The 17,877-nt window shown below is 38.0% G+C and overlaps 1 protein-coding gene across 7 annotated transcripts in view; it reads left to right on the top strand.

Moving 5' to 3' along the window:
* The window catches only part of HSD17B4 (hydroxysteroid 17-beta dehydrogenase 4), a 115,120-nt gene that overhangs the window by 42,606 nt on the left and 54,637 nt on the right, over nucleotides 1-17,877 (top strand). For 4 of the 7 annotated variants that reach the window (XM_005300162.4, XM_065550369.1, XM_065550371.1 and 1 more), the window contains 4 exons: nucleotides 8,509-8,612; nucleotides 9,860-10,096; nucleotides 12,567-12,618; nucleotides 16,433-16,504. In XM_005300162.4, the coding sequence (XP_005300219.1) occupies nucleotides 8,509-8,612; nucleotides 9,860-10,096; nucleotides 12,567-12,618; nucleotides 16,433-16,504 (465 nt within the window). Of the gene's footprint in view, nucleotides 1-8,508; nucleotides 8,613-9,844; nucleotides 10,097-12,566; nucleotides 12,619-16,432; nucleotides 16,505-17,877 lie in introns of all 7 variants that reach the window. The other 3 variants (XM_042854646.2, XM_042854645.2, XM_042854647.2) reach the window with 1 other exon arrangement.

The raw sequence follows: 17,877 nt of genomic DNA on the forward strand, positions 1-17,877 counted from the left end.
CACCCCCATTTGCCTATCCAACAATCATGTTCCTTCTTTCCATTACTTCTAAGTTTTCTAAGTGTGAAATGTATATCTGTTGCTTTGTTTTCTTCTTCTCTTAGTATTGAATGTTGTTCTGACAGTGTGAATTTTGTTAAAGCACCTTGGGCAGGGTTGGGTGCTTCATAATGGTTTTAGGAATATCTAATTGAAATAAAATAACACTATTATAGGGTGGCCCTGTGGCAGGCTGTGGCACGACAGGTGCATTTCTCTCCTTCTGTCCATGAAAGGAAAATAGTTTCCTAGTGTCTGATATAAAACTTATCTCTGGGCACAACAATTTCATATACATCAGTGCAGTACTTCCCCCAAAACCTGATAGCAAAACCATTTTCCACAATAAACAAATGCATATAGCAGGTTTTTCCCATTTCCCCTCTCCAGAGATATATCAGCAAGTCATCGGCTCAAGAGTCATTAGCAGCGCTTCGTTCTAAGTTCCTTTGGCCCCTGATCTAGGGACCACTCTCCAGGCCTCTCTATCTGAGGGTGACTTCACTTTCTACAATCCTTCACTCAGGTCTTTGCCCCAAGGACTCCCATGACTGCTGTGTTCCACTCCTCAAGGCCTCACTCCCTGTTAGTCCTGTCTCTGTTTGGGTGATGCACCCTCCTGCAGCAACCTTTTTGCTTATGGGCTTGGCTTCCCCTGTCAAACTGGATCTTCGGCTTTTCCAAACTCAGTTCTCATCAATAGCTTTCCTCCAAGCTCTTCACTAGCAGCTTACAGTTGATGCTCTCTTTCCAAACTCAGCTCTCTCCCAGCAACGCCTGTCAGCTCTTCTTTTCTGCTCATCTTTCCTCTGTATCTCAGGCAGCTCTCATCTGGCCCTTTTCTGACTGACTCCATCTGTGCTCTAAGGCAACTCTGAGTCACCAGTTCTCTCTCCCCTCTAGAGAGGCGGCCCAAGTTCCAACTTTAAGCCCCAGTCAGGAGTCAGCTGACTAGTCACTGGCCTCTTTCCTCTTAAATGACCCATGTCACCCTGTGACAAAAACTCTATTGGATCCCTAGCTTCTCCCCATCCACTCCAGTGAAATATCTCTTACTAATAGTTAATGACCTTCCCCTGCCCTTGTCCAAGAACTTTTTCTGTGCTCTCTTCCTGGAACTACTTTCAGCAGAGTCAGTTGCTCTTGACTGCTCTTGTTCTGTCCCATATACAAGCTCTCATCAAATCGTGTTGCTCTTTTCCTTTATGCTATCTCCAGAATCGGTGTCTTCCTCGTAACTCCTACCATAGAAGCCTTGGTCATCTCTTGCCACAGCTACTGCAGCGACTTACTCTCTGGCCTCGTCACAGCTCTTCGTGGGCACCACACTAGTCTACGTAACATTTTTCCCCAGCTGATCTCATGTCACTTCCTTCTTGGGATCACTTCTCTTACTTTCTTCAGAAATACAAAGCTGGCAGGAGCTATTAAAAGCCAAGTGAGATTGTTTTTTCGTTCAGTCCCAGCCCTGTCAAATCTCCCTCCTTGAGTTGGTAATGCCTATATTTTAACATGCTTATGCATTGATTTTATAACTTCTGCTGCCACACTGGTTTTTATAACTTCTCTTCGGATTGATACAGCTATTTAGTTAGTACCCATCTTGTTCCCATAATATAAGAACTAGGGGCCACCAAATGAAATTAATGGGCAGCAGGTTTAAAACAAATAAAAGGAAGTTCTTCACACAGTGCATAGTCAACTTGTGGAACTCCTTGCATGAGGAGGTTGTAAAGGCTAGGACTATAACAGGGTTTAAAAGAGAACTGGATAAATTCATGGAGGTTAAGTCCATTAATGGGTATTAGCCAGGATGGGTAAGAAATGGTGTCCCTAGTCTCTGTTTGTCAGAGGGTGGTGATGAACAGCAGGAGAGAGATCATTTGATCATTACCTGCTAGGTTCACTCCCTCTGGTGCACCTGGTATTTGCCACTTTCGGTAGACAGGATACTGGGCTGGATGGACCTTTGGTTTGACCCAGGACAGCCGTTCTTATGTACCATACGTTTGCTCAGCACTATACAAAATGTAGAAAATCATAACTTCTGCCCCCCAAGGAGCTTGCAGTCTAAACCAGACAGAATTTAATATTTTATATTGATGGAAAAAAGTATTAACCCAAAGTACTATTGTTTAACACAAGTAAATTTATTAAACCTAGAAATTCTTGGATGAGCAGAAAACCATTTGTTCATTGGTGTTCCAAAAAAGTTGTATGATCTGTAATTCTCCTGCAAATCAGCATAATGCATACAATATATTTTTCAGGGTATTTCACTTTGGACAAATACAAAATAAGAGAAACGGATACAAAAGACAGTATAGTATACCCTTAACTATATTGCATTTGCTAAAGTTGAAGATGTCTCAGTAACATTTTTCTCTCACACCCCAATGTCATCTTCTGCTTTAGTGTGGTGTTATGAAAAGGACTGCTATGTCAAAAATTCAGAAGCATGAAGATAGAGGTGTAGCTGGGCTTTGAATGAGAGAATGAGCCCTTGTTTAATCTCTCATATCTGTGAGAATTAGCAAAAGAGTTAAAGAAAACTCTGAAGAAATTTGATAGGTCAATAAATTTTAATTTTTCAGTATGATACATTAGAAAGTTTTTTCCCCAGTATTTTCCCAGAAAGTTTTCCCCTAGCATGAAAGTCCCCTCTGTAGTGCCTAAAGGCATTCAAATGTTAAATAAGGGAAACAAATTAGAATATTTGCATTAAAAAAGTACCTTTATATATCTGCAAGTTCAAGTGCTCCCAAAAGATTTCATTAAAAACTATTACCAGTATTAATTTAAGTAATTGGATGCTGTGAAAAAGCAATTATGTACTAAAAATTATATGCAATTAAAAAAAAATACGAATTAGCTAAAGCATTTACCTTTAATTTGCAAGAATATCCCATAATCAGAGATGTGTAGCTTGACTCTGCACAAAAATAATTTGGAAATTTTGAATGAGTGGTCTGACTTTAATTCCTTCTAGATTATAAGGGGTTGAAGTTTGTGCGACATGTCATTTGAAAGGTAATTTTCCTTACATTTGTAATAATCTTTAGGACTGGATCTACAATTTTGGCATAAGTTAGTTGTGATTTTTATATAGCTATTACACATAAAGTTTTTTTTAGACTTCTTAGAACAACATTATTTTACAAAGAAACTCTTAGTGGAACTCATTAATTTTTAATATAAACAAATTAAATATTCAATACCTATTATTTAGATGGTAACTCATTTAGGCCCTAATCTAGCAAAACACTTAAGCATATGCTAAAGTTAAGTACATGTTTAAGTGGTTTGCTGGATCAATGTCCTAGTGCATATGCACTGAATTCTGTGAATAACTGCAGGGAGCTATCTCAGATGAGTTTCACATACTAGAGATAATCTCATAAGGCAAAGCAAATCTGACTGGATTTTCTAAAATCATTCGAAGTAAAAATTTCCCAATTTGCCTTCCATCATTCTGTAATATGTTTAGAAAGTTTTTTTCAGTTTTAATTTGACTCATAATACTTGATGGGTAAATCAAGTCACTGAAGGAAAAGAGCAGTCTAGTTGTTTCTGGATGTGGTTATCTAGGTTTTGTTGTTTTGTTTTTTTAAAATTGTTGGTGATGTTTTTAAACAGCCAGACCATTATCAGGGAGTGGCCAATCACTTTTGTTTATCTTACTAATTCTTTTCCCCCCTACATTCTTTTTGTTTGTTTGTGTTGCACTACTGCTTAGAGGACCAAAGGGCTCAGTTATGCTAGTCTCTGTAGAAACGTGATGGTCCTTGCTTCAAAGAGTTTACAGTCTTACTAGACAAGATAATGAGTGGGGAAGGGGATATAACATACAAGCAGAATTAACAGCCTGATGGTGTGTCAGCATGATGTTCTTCTGTGCTTTTTCCCCCCTCTTTTGGATTTTTTGAATTAAATAATTGCTGGGACTTTTAATTTTATTTATTTAAATGTATTCTAGGGCAGGGGTAAGTGAGTGTGGGAAAGAATAGTCAGAGGAGGAAGGTGAGATAGGAGAGGAGTGTGGAGGGCAGTTGAATGAGACCAAGGTGTAGAGCAAGGATCAACAACCTTTGGCACACACCCCGCCAGGATAAGCACCCTGGCGGGCCGGGCCGGTTTGTTTACCTGCCCCATCCGCAGGTTGGGTCGATCGTGGCTCCCACTGGCCGTAGTTTGCTGCTTCAGGCCAATGGGGGCGGCAGGAAGCAGTGGCCAGCACGTTCCTCGGCCTGCACTGCTTCCCACAGCCCCTGTTGGCCTGGAGTGGCGAACTGCAGCCAGTGGGAGCAGCGATCGGCCGAACCTGCGGACCCGGCAGGTAAACAAACTGGCTGACGGGCTGCGTGCCAGAGGTTGCTGATCCCTAGTGCAGAGACTGAGAGGGAGAGGGTGGGTTGTAACTGGAGCTGGCCAAGCTGATGAGCAGACAAAGAAAGTAAGTGATCAGCAAAAAACACAGAAAGCCATCTGATACTAGACTGCCTGGTCTTCTTTGGTGTCTGGGGCAAGGACCATGAGTTCTCCTCCTACCAATTTAGATTTCAGATATCCTGTTTACTGTTTAGTGTATAAATAACCAGTATTTCCCTTTTTTTAAAAAAGAAACGAAAAAAGCACTAAGTTTGAAACCAGATCATACACGCTAACTTACACCTCACGTAACCTTGATGAAGTTGAGTGTTCTGTTCTGTTGCATTAAAATCTCCTCCCACTCTCAATTTATGAGGAACAAAAGGATGATGACATACTTTCAACATGATGATGACATAATTTTAACATGAAAATTTTTGTTGCCATTAGGCAACACACTCAAATTCTGGATTAATTTATGTCTTTGAGCTTCTGCATGGGCAGAAATATTTTCCTTCTAAAGGTCATTACATGGCAATCATGTGTTTTTTGTTTTTTGTTTGTTTGTTTTTTTAACTTAAGTTTTTTACAGCACCCAAAAGTGAACTAGTGACCTCACCAAATAGCTAACTGGCACATGTCTGAACCTCAAAGAGCGTATTGTCTGCTTCCATATATGGCACAACAAAGAGGGTAATCACACTCTGGGATGAGATTGTGAGAGGAAAGGCAGTGGTCCCAGCAATAAGATTACACAATTGGTCAGCAAAGGTGTGTCCACAGCACAGCTAAACACTTTTACAAAACACCTTTTATTAAATACAAATATAACATTTTTTTTATTAAGCATGTTAGTTAGTTCTCAGCTTTGTGTATATGTGGCAGAACTGGGCTGATTATCCTGTGGCCTAGCACATGACCCCAGTGGCCTGTCCCCATTCTCTGGAGACACCAGATGGTGCAGGAGCTCCCAAGTTTCTGGATGGGGAGTGGAGAGAGAGTTGGTCGGGGCAGACATAAGGTTGCATGAGCAACTATAAATCTGGCATCTCCTAACTTTCAAGAGCTTGACTTTGCAACCTAAATAATATGCTTTTAACCTTTTATTTATTTATTTATTTATTTATTTATAAAAACATATATAACATATACATACACATATACACACACACACACATACATTATTTTATATATATATATAAAATTGTGTGTGTGTGTGTGTGTGTGTGTGTGTAATTTATGGAGTGCCAGCCATATGCTAAGAATAGAGCTAGAAACAAAGAAACAGTTATTCTTCTGAAGTAAGAATTAATTATTGTATAATACAAAGTAGTTTACTTTGAAATATGTGTTAGTTTTAATGTTTTTGATGTAGTAACGTCTTCTTCAATTTGACAATCTGTTAATTCACATGACGATAACATTAATAGGACACTTAAATATAAAATATCAGACATTTAATGTAATCTAATTTCCTCGGAGTCTTGGTTGGATGCATTGAAAATGTAACCTTGCATAACAGGAATGAGTCATGTCTGGTCAATTGCTAAAATATCATTGTAAATCTAATGCTGTAGGTGGGACTGCTGTTTCCTATGCCAGGCAGCAGCAGGTCAGTGGAGATTAAATTGGATTAATGTGTTGAGACACAGCAGTTGCACACTGCTGTAGCAGTACGTTTAGAAAATGGGAGGAATATTGGTCAGTTGTGGGGTTCTTGACTGTATAAGTTTAGCGAGCAAACTGCTCACAACGTTGAAATTGATCCTTTATTTAATATAGTGTTCTTTTGAAAACAAAGCAAAAGTACCCTCCATTCTCACATCTGATTGCAGCGATAATATTTTAATGGCTTACTTAAAGCCTTTCAGACATCTGAAGAGCATCTTTTAAAAGCGATCTTGTTTTTAAACAGTCATGAAAAACATACTGAAAAATATATATTAACTTATACTTGCTACTGTGAAATAAATATCTCAAGAAGTTCAGTGCCTGACTAACAGGCATATTTCACACTCTAGATGTCTTTGCTGTGAATTTAAAGAACAGTTAATCAAATTACAAACCCAGCAACCCCCTACAAAAGTCCTTCCCCAAAAGCCAACCTCCATCAAGCCCTCTTTCTCCCCCACTCACCCCCAAAAGATTTGCCTTGCAAAGTGCTCTGAAGATGAACAAATCTGATCTGAAAGTACCCAAGAGAGGATGTAGTTCCAAAGCTGAGGGCCCCTCATTGAGAATGCTCTACCAATTGCCCTTTCAAAGTGGATCCAGGTCAAATGCTGCTGCTGACCACAACTGCGGCAGTAATGCATGGAGAGACACAAGTATCTCAAATAGGCTGATCCCAGGCCATTTAGAATCGTAAAAGTGTAGGATTGGAAGGTACCTCAATAGGTCATCTAATCCAGATCCCTGCACTCAAGGCAGGACTAAGTAATAACTAGACTATTCCTGACAGGTGTTTGTCTAACCTGTTCGTAAAAACCTGCACAACCTCCCTAGGCAATTTGTTCCAGTGTTTAGCTACCCTGACCATTAAGAGGTTTTTCGTAATGTCCAACCTAATCCTGCCTTGCTGCAATTTAAACCCATTGCTACTTGTCCTATCCTTGGAGGTTTAGTAGAACAATTTTTTACCCTTCTTGTAACAACCTTTTACGTACTTGAAAACTGTTATCATGGACCCCCTCAGTCTTCTCTTCTATAGACGAAACAAACCCAATTTTTTCAATCCTTCTTCATAGGTCATGTTTTCTAGACCTTTGATCATGTTTGTTGCTTCCTTTGGACTTTCTCCAATTTGTCCACATCTTTCCTGAAATGTGGCACTCAGAACTGGACACAATAATCAGTTGAGGCTTTATCAGTGCAGAGTGGAAGAATTACTTCTTGTGTCTTGTTTACAGCACTCTCGCTAATACATCCCAGAATAATGTTCACTTTTTTTTGCCATTAGTGTTACACTGCTGAAATAGGGCTTTATGGTGCGGGGGAACCCAAATCACTAACCTTAAAATTTCATCCAGACACTAATAAGCAAAGATTCCCAAAGCATAGGTATCATGTGCTCCAGCCAAGATGCACCACTTAAAAGATGGGCTTCACCATTCTGTACTAGCATAAGTCTCCAGATGCTTAATGCATAGTTCCGTTTAAAATGCATATCAGGAATCTCAGTTTAAGATAATGTCAGCATGAATCATGGTAGCAAGGTTCTCATCTGAAAAACTGATTCGGTCTTCTAGCTAGAGGCAAATGGGAGGGACATTCTGTGGTTGGTTAGCTGCTGGGGAAACAAAACCATCCCCAGATTTGCAAATTCTAGTAACATTTGAGAGAGACACACCCTCCCTAAGAGAGGCACAAACAATCTTTTTGATAACTTTAGGGTTGCCTTTACCCAGACTAGCCACCATTTCCCATTGGATCTGAAGCTACAGTCTGCCTCCAGCAAATATGGCCACCACGTCACATTGTTTCCAAGGGGGTTGAGGCTAAACTACTCTCTAGGAAGATGGTGGCACCTCAGACACTATGTGAGGACCAGGCAGAGGACAGGAGACTGTGACGGTGCTGGGAATCAGAGTGGGGGGCGGGTGTTGAGGGGTGAGTTGGGAAGCAGGACAGGAAACTGATAGGGTGGGTGCAAAAGAATATGGGGGCACAGGGCAGGTTGAGGGGGCTGCAAGAGAAGGTGGTGGGGAGAAGACTGTGAGAGGGTGAGGGGAGGAATTACTGGGGACAAATGAGTGTAAGAAGCAGGGGGAGAACAGGAGACTGGGTGGCAAAAACAGTGGGAATTTCAGTGGGGCAGTTCCCTATCTTACCTAGTTAGAGGGAGATAAAGAGCAAAAGAGTATGAATCACAGCTCATTACTTAGTGCAGAGCCAGTAGAACACCTGTAGGATGTAATTGCCACACATGGTTTGTAGGCATCAGTAAGGTACAGAACTAAAATCTGTTTAGAGAAATCTGTATATATTGAATCACCCCTGCCCCCATTTTTTATTTTTCCCATATGTCACTGAAAGAAGGATCTACTTTTGCAGGGTTCTTTGGCTATTTTTAAATCATTTGTTCCCTTTTGTTTGTTCCAGAGTCGGTAAGCTTACTGAATGATGTGCTAAGTCAAATAGAATCTGAAGGAGTTTCCATGAATCCCACAAGCTATACTAGATCCGCTTCTTCAGGCTTTGACCCAGTAAGTTAAAATTCTTCTGCAAGGTACTCATCTTTTAGCTATCAAAAGACCCAAAGCAAGGACAAGCTTGCTCACAGCATGTGATCAGATGCTTTGGCTTGCTTTCTGTAAAGGTCGCTTTTTAGATGTGAACTAGAGCAGAAATAATAAACTCGCGCCCTATTCTTCTCTCATTTTCTCTAATTGGCGGTAGAACTTCTGAAATTATAAATTAAACTATCAGACTTACCACCTCTTGCACTTTGGAGCATTCTGACACCCTAAATAGGATATTGTTCAGAATGAGGGTGAAGACACTACATCTCTGTTTTTTACCTGACAGACAAGGCTTTTTGTGAAGTGCTCTTTTTCTTATCTTTCACATGGCTGATTTACCTCACCCACAAGTTCTAGGTGGGATGAGCTGTCTGTTATGGTGCTAATTATTTCATTAGTGTTGGTCTTTAATCACGATTGTTTATTGAGCTGTCCACTGTAATGTTGTTTTTCTTTGAAATACTGCATAATGTAATTTGCAGGATGCGGTTCTTTATTGCCATATATTCTACGATGATATAGACAGGGCATCCTTACAGTATATTTATTGTTATGGAATATATTTAAAGGAAAAAAAACCAAATACCACTTCAGTTCCAGAAATATCTTCCCTGTGACATGGTATGTAAGTAGGGCTGTTGATAAATTGCAGTTAACTCACTTGATTAACTAAAAAAAATTAATCGCGATTAAAAAAGGTTAATTGTAATTAATCGCACTGTTAAACAATAGAATACAAATTAAAATTTATTAAATATTTTGGATGTTTTTCTACATTTTCATATATATTGTATTCTGTTTGCAATTGAAATCAAAGTTTATATTTTTGATTATAAATATTTGCACTCTAAAAATGATAAACAAAAGAAATAAGTTTTTTTCAATTCACCTCATACAAGTACTGTAGTGCAATCAAATGTAGGGTTTTTTTTTGTTACATAATTGCACTCAAAAACAAAACAATGTAAAACTTCAACACCTACAAGTCCACTCAGTCCTCCTACTTGTTCAGCCAATCGCATGATTAATTTTTTGGATCGTGTGATTAATTTTTTTGGATCACTTGACAGTCCTACATGTAAGTAATCATAGCAAGGTCGTTAATATATTACGTTGAAGCTATATGATGATTGTGCCTGCAGAAAGTAAATTGAAATCAAATAATACATAGCATTTAACTTCGAATTATACTATATATTTTTAATCCACAGAGCAAATATGTTGGCCAAAAGTTGCCCACAGTGGTGTATAATTATACTCACTTGCAACCGATTTTGTACGCTCTTGGTGTGGGAATGTCAACCCAGGATTCAGACCATCTAAAATTTCTTTATGAAGGCAGTGAAGAGTTCTGTTGTTTACCTACCTTTGGAGTCATCCCAGCTCAGGCAGCTATGGGGGATGGTGGACTTTCTAGTGTTCCAGGACTCAACATTGACTTCACAAAGGTATGTATGATTTAGACATTGCAATTTATTTTGTGATGCATGCTATATAAATTAACTGTAATTGAAATGGCTCAGTATATATACCAAAACTTCAGAGATCGCTGCTGTTCTAGAAAGAGAAAAAGTAACAGGCTCTGATTTCTTGCAACCCAGGGAAAAACTTGTATTGAAATGAGTTACCTACCTCTCTGGTATAGCGTTCATGTTTTTTTTTATTTTTTCCCCTAAGCTGCATATGAATCACATGTCTGTCTGTCTGTCTCTCTCTCTCTCTCTCTCTCTCTCTCCCTCTTTTTTTTTTAAAGTGGGAATCTTGCTTGAAGAGCAGCATCCTCTTTATTAAAAACCAAAAATCTTTATCTAGCTCTGACTTCTTTTTTGTTAATGGAGGGATTCTATTTTTGAGCAATTTCTTTTGCTCTTTCCCGGGATGAAGCTCTCTACCATAGATAATCTAGAAAGCAAGTACAATAGGTGTAATCTTTGCTTTTTTTATTTAGTTGACAGTGTACAACGGTGCACACACTCTTCAAACTGTGTTTATCTACATAGATCTATGTAAACATTTAGCTATATATATATGTATATTAAACAAGTATAAATTATATAAAGCGGCATTCTTCAAGAATATGATGGCATAAAAAATTTAGTATTTCATAGCTGAAATACGATTTTTAAAAAGCTTAAAAATGTAAGATTTACAGCATTTTCCGTACTGGGACTGTGGTCTGCATAAAAACTAAAGAAAGCTGTATAAATGGCTCTGTTATTTTTGTCACTATCCTGCCACCCCCTGAGTTTTTTCATAGCTGTCTTGACTTCAAACTCTGAAGTTTCCTTTAAAAAGCAAACAAACAAAATCCAAACACCAGATGGCCAAACCCCTAACATTATGTATGTATTGAACCAGAATCACTGCTGCTGGCTTTTGTGGACTGCACATGGGATGTCCTGTTATGTTTGTGAGAAGCTAAGGAAAAAACATAGTGCTCCATAAAACAGAGGGAGGCCCCCTCAAAAGGTTGTAGTGTCTATTATTCTTACCATGTTCTACACATAGGCTATGGGAAGAAGAGCAACATACCGTTATCCGCATCCTGGGAATGGTGGTATAGAGCCAAATGTTATCCTCCCTCTCTCGTTGGTCCCGTACATTAAAGTAAATTACAGTCAAAAGGCTCTTTGGTCATCTCCCCTGCAGTGTTGTTTGTCTTCAAATTCCATGCGTTACAAATCTGAGTGGTTGTTACCTTATCTAGTAACACTGAACATTCAAAGCACCGAATTATAGCTGGGATATTTGTTAAAACATTTTTTAAAAGGTCTACTTTTACACCTGAACTATTTTTTAAAATAATTTTAAACCTAGGAACTTGGTGTTGTTCAGTGAAATCACATTGCTTAGCATGAAATCTGCTGCTAATTGAGAATCTATAATAGATGCTCAGAAGGAGTGAATGAACAGTTAATCATAACTTTGGTGCTGGACGTTATGAAAACTGGATTCCACTTCAGAAGTTTTGTCAGTGATTAAAAGGATAGCATAAATATGCTGGAAATATTTTAACATTTACTTAAAATTTAGGAAATCTGACATTTTCACTGCTATCCATCTCATTGACATTCTGTTTTGAATGCACTTCCTTTTAAGATGATTTCTAAGGTTAGAAAAGAAGTTCTGCAGCTTGGAGTGTTCAAATTTTTAGTAATGGGAAATGCTTATAAATTGATGTGTGTGTAGTCTCATGCTAACTGATTTATTCTGTTTGAGTTATTGACACATGATGGGGTAGACGACAGAGGTTAACCTGGCAATAAAATTGCCCATGTTTATCTTTTTGATGGCTTCTTCCTAATTAGAATTTTAGAAAAATAGAAATGTAGGGCGGTAAGGGACCTGAAAAGATCAAGTCCATCTGCCTTGGCTGAAGCAGGATTAAGTATACATAGACAATCCTTGACTGGTGTTTGCTAGCCTGTTCTTAAAAACCTCCAAGGATGGGGATTCACCACCTCCCTTAGGTAACCTGTTATGGTACTGAACTATCCTTGTAGTTAGCAAGTTTTCCTTAATATCCAACCTGGATCTCCCTGTGCTCAGTATGTTCAACGAAAATACTGTGTGATTGTAAGTCAGGGCTGATTGTGGAAGGCTGCTTGATTTTAGGCTGTTACCAACAACTTCCAAAGATGTGTGTGTCAAAATAATTCCTGCACTCAAAGTAATGTAACAAAATATTCTGAAATAATGAACTCGTCAATTTCGACTGGTATTTTTAGTGCAGCTAAAAATATCCAGGTGTGGAAAGAACTTGATATAATTTCTCACTGCTCTGTTTTGTAGCAATATGTTTTCATTCTGAACACATTTCCAAAATATCTGTATCTACATATTTGCTTATGACAGGGACGGGGGAAGTTGTGGCAAATGATACTGATTGTCATTATAGTGCTGCTTATTTTTACACAGCTACTGCATGGTGAGCAATATCTGGAGTTATATAAACCACTTCCAACCTCAGGTCAGTCCTTTACTCTGATGGTTTCATATTCACCATGACAGCACTTCACTTTTCTTTTGTATCAGCATTACATAAGGAAATACGGATACATTGTTTAGAACTGGTTTCTGTTGCAAATTTACTCTGTATTTTGTTTGTGTTGCTTTATCATACTGGTGTTGGAACTTTCCAATCAGCTGTCCTTTTAAAAAAAAATCTGATCAGATGGTGCATTTTTTTTTTTGGTCTAACAACTATAGTTTATATTTGTTGTGATGTACTTAGTAAAAACAAGGTAACAATTGGCTTTCTGCTGAGCTGCCTGAAAAAGAATATTCAGTTGCTCACTAAACATAAATTAGTGTGCCTTCACAATGTGTTATATATAGCTCATGATCAACTCATTAATTAGACTTAATTAATTACCTCTGGGAGTTGATATTACAAATTGTCAGAATATGTTTCCAGAAACTGTACTTTGTTACATTGTTTACATCCCTATGTCTGGGAGACTTAAAGAATGAAATTAACTAAGTATGTTTTAATTTTAGAAAGACAAGCTGGACCAAATTCTGTTGGTGAGAGCGAGAAGCTTTTGACCTTATAGAGATGTGAACAAAGACATACTTATCCCTTGCCTTCAAAATTTTCATTGAAAAATGTATTATTGGATAATCAGGTCTATGTCCAAAGAGATTATATATTTCTGTTTTATAAGACTTCACTAAGTACAAAGATAAGAACAACCATATTGGGTTAGACCACTGGTCCATTTAGCCCAATATTCTGTTTTCTGACAGTGGACAATGCCAGGTACTTCAGAGGAAATGACAGAAGAGGCAATCATCAAGTGATCCTTACCCCCTGTCATCCCCTCAGAGCTTTTGGCAAACAGAGGCTAGGGACATTCAGAGCATGGTTTTGCATCACCACCCATTCTGCTTAATAGTCATTGATATACCTATCCTCCATGAACTTATCTAGTTCTTTTTTTGAACCCTGTTTTAATTTTGGCCTTCACAACATCGTTGGCAAAGAGTTCCACAGATTGACTGTGTGTTGTGTGAAGAAGTACTTCCTTTTGTTTGTTTTAAACGTGCTGTCTATTCATTTATTTGGGTGACCAGTAGTACTTGTATTATGTGAAGGAGTAAATAACACTTCCTTATTCACTTTCTCTACACTATTCATGATTTTATAGCCCTCTTTCATATTCCCAGTATTTTTAATCTCTCTTCATATGGAAGCCGTTCCATACCCCTAATCATTTTTGTTGCCCTTCACTGAATCTTTTTCAATTCCAGTACTGGTTGCCATTGGTTGAATTTATTTGTAAAGTGGTATTGAGAAATTCTTCAGAGAAAGAGATGAGAGCAAGTGGGGAAGAAACCAAATAAACCACGGATAAACTAGTTCTTTGCTTCTGAGAGCGAAAGGAAGCACCTGGGCTCTTTATTGCTTGCAGGAAAGATGGCATGCTCCCCATTAATTGACAGGACTCTATGAATAAGATCATATTGTTCAGGCTGATATTTAAGTTGTTCGCAGATCTGTCAACCGATTTAAAACAATAACATCTCAAAAAATAGAATATCATATTGCATAGGACACTGGCCACCAATTCCTCTCTTGGATTGTCTCCAGAGTTGCTGTTAGTTTGAAAACTTCTTAAGAACTTTCAGAAGGCAATTCCTATTACTTCATTCCTGACCTTAAATAAATCTATTTAAAAAATGTATTTGCTGGTACACACACACACAAATGATATGTGATATATACACACACACAATGCATATTATGATATAGACCTGTGTGTAAAAATAGTTTATTTTTTTTTTAATTGTTGAAATGCAAGAATTTTCATTTGCCTCCCTAGAGGTCTAAAAGTGTAAAATATTCAGGATAAGAACATAGAGACACTTGTTTGAGAGAAGCTTGGCTTCAATATTCAAGTTATGCTTAAAATCTTGTATTTTATAACTTTGAATGATAAGAAAGCTTGTGATGGTTAAGAGCCCTATTCTTTGAACATTTTGGGTTTAATAATTGAAAATGGATTGTGTTAAAAGGGTTTATTGGGAGGGGAAGAAGTCCCTAGCCTGATAAAGGCTAAACATTTTAACTAGAGCTTTTTGCAGTACTTGATAGTTAGGGTATTGTCGCGGATTCAGAAGCTCTTTTAATTATATTTTTATGTACCAGTGACATGAGAAGACAGTAAACCGAACATTTTCCTGCTATTTGACATTCAGCATTACAAGTTGTAGTGGAATATGATAGGCAATATTGGTCCACATGTAGTGTGAGCATTCTGGATAAAGAAAGAGGACATACGAAATGGCTAAATAAATACTCTGCGCTTCCTGCACCAAATAATTAGTATATGTGATACAACTTGTCTACGTTCTCTAGGAGAAGACTTTTTACAAATAAAAGAGAAGTAGTGGGAGATTTAATGTGAAGTACAAAACTTTAAGACTATAGAGAGCCATTAATTTTTCAAGTTTTGTAAATAGTTGCTTTTGGGAAGTGGACCTGCTCTAAGGGCTGAGATAAACAGTATATTTTGTGTGTATTCAGAAGTGTCTACTTTTGATTCACTATATTTTGCACTTATATAGCATTTACAATCTATATGTGCTTCATCAACAAGCTTTGCCTTAAAGGACAGTCAATCAACTTGCAACCTATTTCATTTTGAGACAGATGTTGGTAGTGGTTTCAGGTGCTACTTTTGCTTCTCAGTGACCTGAGAGTTTCTGTGGTTTTATAATTAAATTTTCTTATGTTTCACAAAATGTAATTTGTTTTCCCTCCCTTTCTGTTTGTGTGTGAAACTCAGAGGAAAGTAAATTGTTTCTCCATATTACAAATACTTTCATTAACTTTACACAAAATGCATCAAGAAGACAAATAGAAAAAAGCAGTTAAATTGTTTCTATCAATTATAATTTTAGCCGTTACTGTTAAAAATAAGAGGTGAAATATTTTCAGACTGAAGCATGATTTTCAATGGGCATATTAAGTCTCACAATGATCCTTTGCAGTATATGCCTGTTTTTCTTCCTTGGCACACCTGCCAGTTATCCTGTTTTTGGTAGACTGTGTCCAAGGGTTCTACTGGGAAAAGATATATATGAATAAGCTTCAACACTCATACAGTTATTGTTGTGAAATTAATGAGCCAGTCTAAACCTTGAGAGGTTCATAAATATTCCAGACGTGAGTGCACCTTAACTTCTGGTAGACACTAATGGCTTGTCTACATGATGAGTTAGTGCACAGCAAGCCAGGATGTGAATGTACAGTATGCTAGCTTTGCCATGTGGACCCTGTTACTGCGCACTAAGTTTCATAGTGCACTTTGATGTATTGATGCTTGAAATAGGAGTATGTCAGAGTGCACTATGGAACTTTTAGGTACCAGGGTTTATATGGCAAATTAGTACACTGTAGATTCACATCCTGGTTTGCCACGAGCTAACTCACCATTTAGGTAAGCCTCAATCTGGCAACTATCTCCACCCAGGCAGATGCCTCTCAAACACAGTAAGGCTCTGAGTGGACACTGGAGTCAGTTACAGGATTGGGATCTAAACATATACCGGTTCCTGTTAACTGACATTTTAAAGAAAAACCTCACCTGCATTGTATTAATATATTAGAAATACATTATTTCTAATTTATATGTTCTAAAACTTTACTTGTGTGTATTACAAACCTGGGAATATTTGTAATTAGCTTTGCTAAAATACTCCTGCAAAATTCATGTTGTATTGTAATTTAAGACCTTTATACTACAACATATGTATTTTCCTATTCTCTCTCCTTTCAGGATCGTTAACTTCAGAATCAACTATTGCTGATATTCTTGACAAAGGCTCAGGAGCACTTATTCTCTTAGATGGTAACCATGTGGTAACTTATTAAAGAGACACAATCGAAGCTGACAGTCTCAAAATTTAACCTATGCTAACAATAACTTTCAGCCTAAAATTAGTTTAAATTCTTAGGTTCTGGCCACATGGCCCGGTGACTGCTGAGAAATGAATTAATTTGCAATCTTGTGCATGTTGCCTTGTTCTTTGGAATAGCTAGGATACTGAAATTAAGAATACTCCTTTTTGAGAGAACATTGACAGAAGATTCAGTATTGTTCCTGCCCACCTGAGGAGAGAGATGGTGCTGAATACACAAACAGAACAAAGCTAATACTTCTAATACATAGTCTTATCTGAAGTTGGTTAAACTGTGTTTCTCTTAAAAAGGTGTGTGTGTGTGTGTGTGTGTGTGTGTGTGTGTGTGTGTGTGTGTGTGTGTAAAATCCAACATCTAATTTAGGGGTCGGCAACCTTTCAGAAGCGGTGTGCCACGTCTTCGTTGACTCACTCTAATTTAAGGTTTTGCGTGCCAGTAATATATGTTAACGTTTTTAGAAGGTCTCTTTCTATAATATATAACTAAACTATTGTTGTATGTAAAGTAAATAAGGTTTTTAAAATGTTTAAGAAGCTTCATTTAAAATTAAATTAAAATGCAGAGCCCCTCGAACTGGTGGCCAGGACCCCGGGCAGTGTGAGTGCCACTGAAAATCAGCTCGCGTGCCGCCTTCGGCATGCGTGCCATAGGTTGCCTACCCCTGATCTAATTAAATTGACTGCCAACTTGAATTTTATGAAAGGAAATCCTTTAAGTTATGTCCTGAAATGTTTGTATTCTTTTTGTTAATTTTTTTTCTGCTCGTGCATTAATTTAGTAGGCCCAAGAAGTCCATAACTTGTATTTTTCTTTCACAAAATAAATGGGTCTTGATTTCTGGGGACATGGTTATGGTATAATATGACTGTTGGGAAGTTCAAGTTTTAAAATGAGACTAATAGGGAATGAACCACCAGATTTTTTGAGGTAGTGTACTGTTTAGATTGCTATATGAACCCTTTAAAATTTTCCCCCTACTGTTTCCTCAAAACCTCCAAATAATACTACTAATTCCTGATCTCTGCCCTTCCTGTTTCTTATCAGTGTGACAGACCCAGACCAGTGGGGTACAGGAGTCTGGTAGAGGGCAAATATACTGGTCGCTAGAGTAGTTTTCTGTTCCCTGAGTAGTACAGCAGGGGCTGTACTAGAGTAATCAGGAACCTGCTAGAACCAGTTAAGGTAGGCAGGCTAATTAGGACACCTGGAGCCAATTAAGAAGAAGCTTCTAGAATCAATTAAGGCAGGCTAATCAGGGCACCTGGGTTTTAAAAAGGAGCTCACTGCAGTTTGTGGTGTGAG

Source organism: Chrysemys picta, chromosome 6 (assembly GCF_011386835.1).
Source record: "Chrysemys picta bellii isolate R12L10 chromosome 6, ASM1138683v2, whole genome shotgun sequence".
Lineage (NCBI taxonomy): Eukaryota > Metazoa > Chordata > Testudines > Emydidae > Chrysemys > Chrysemys picta.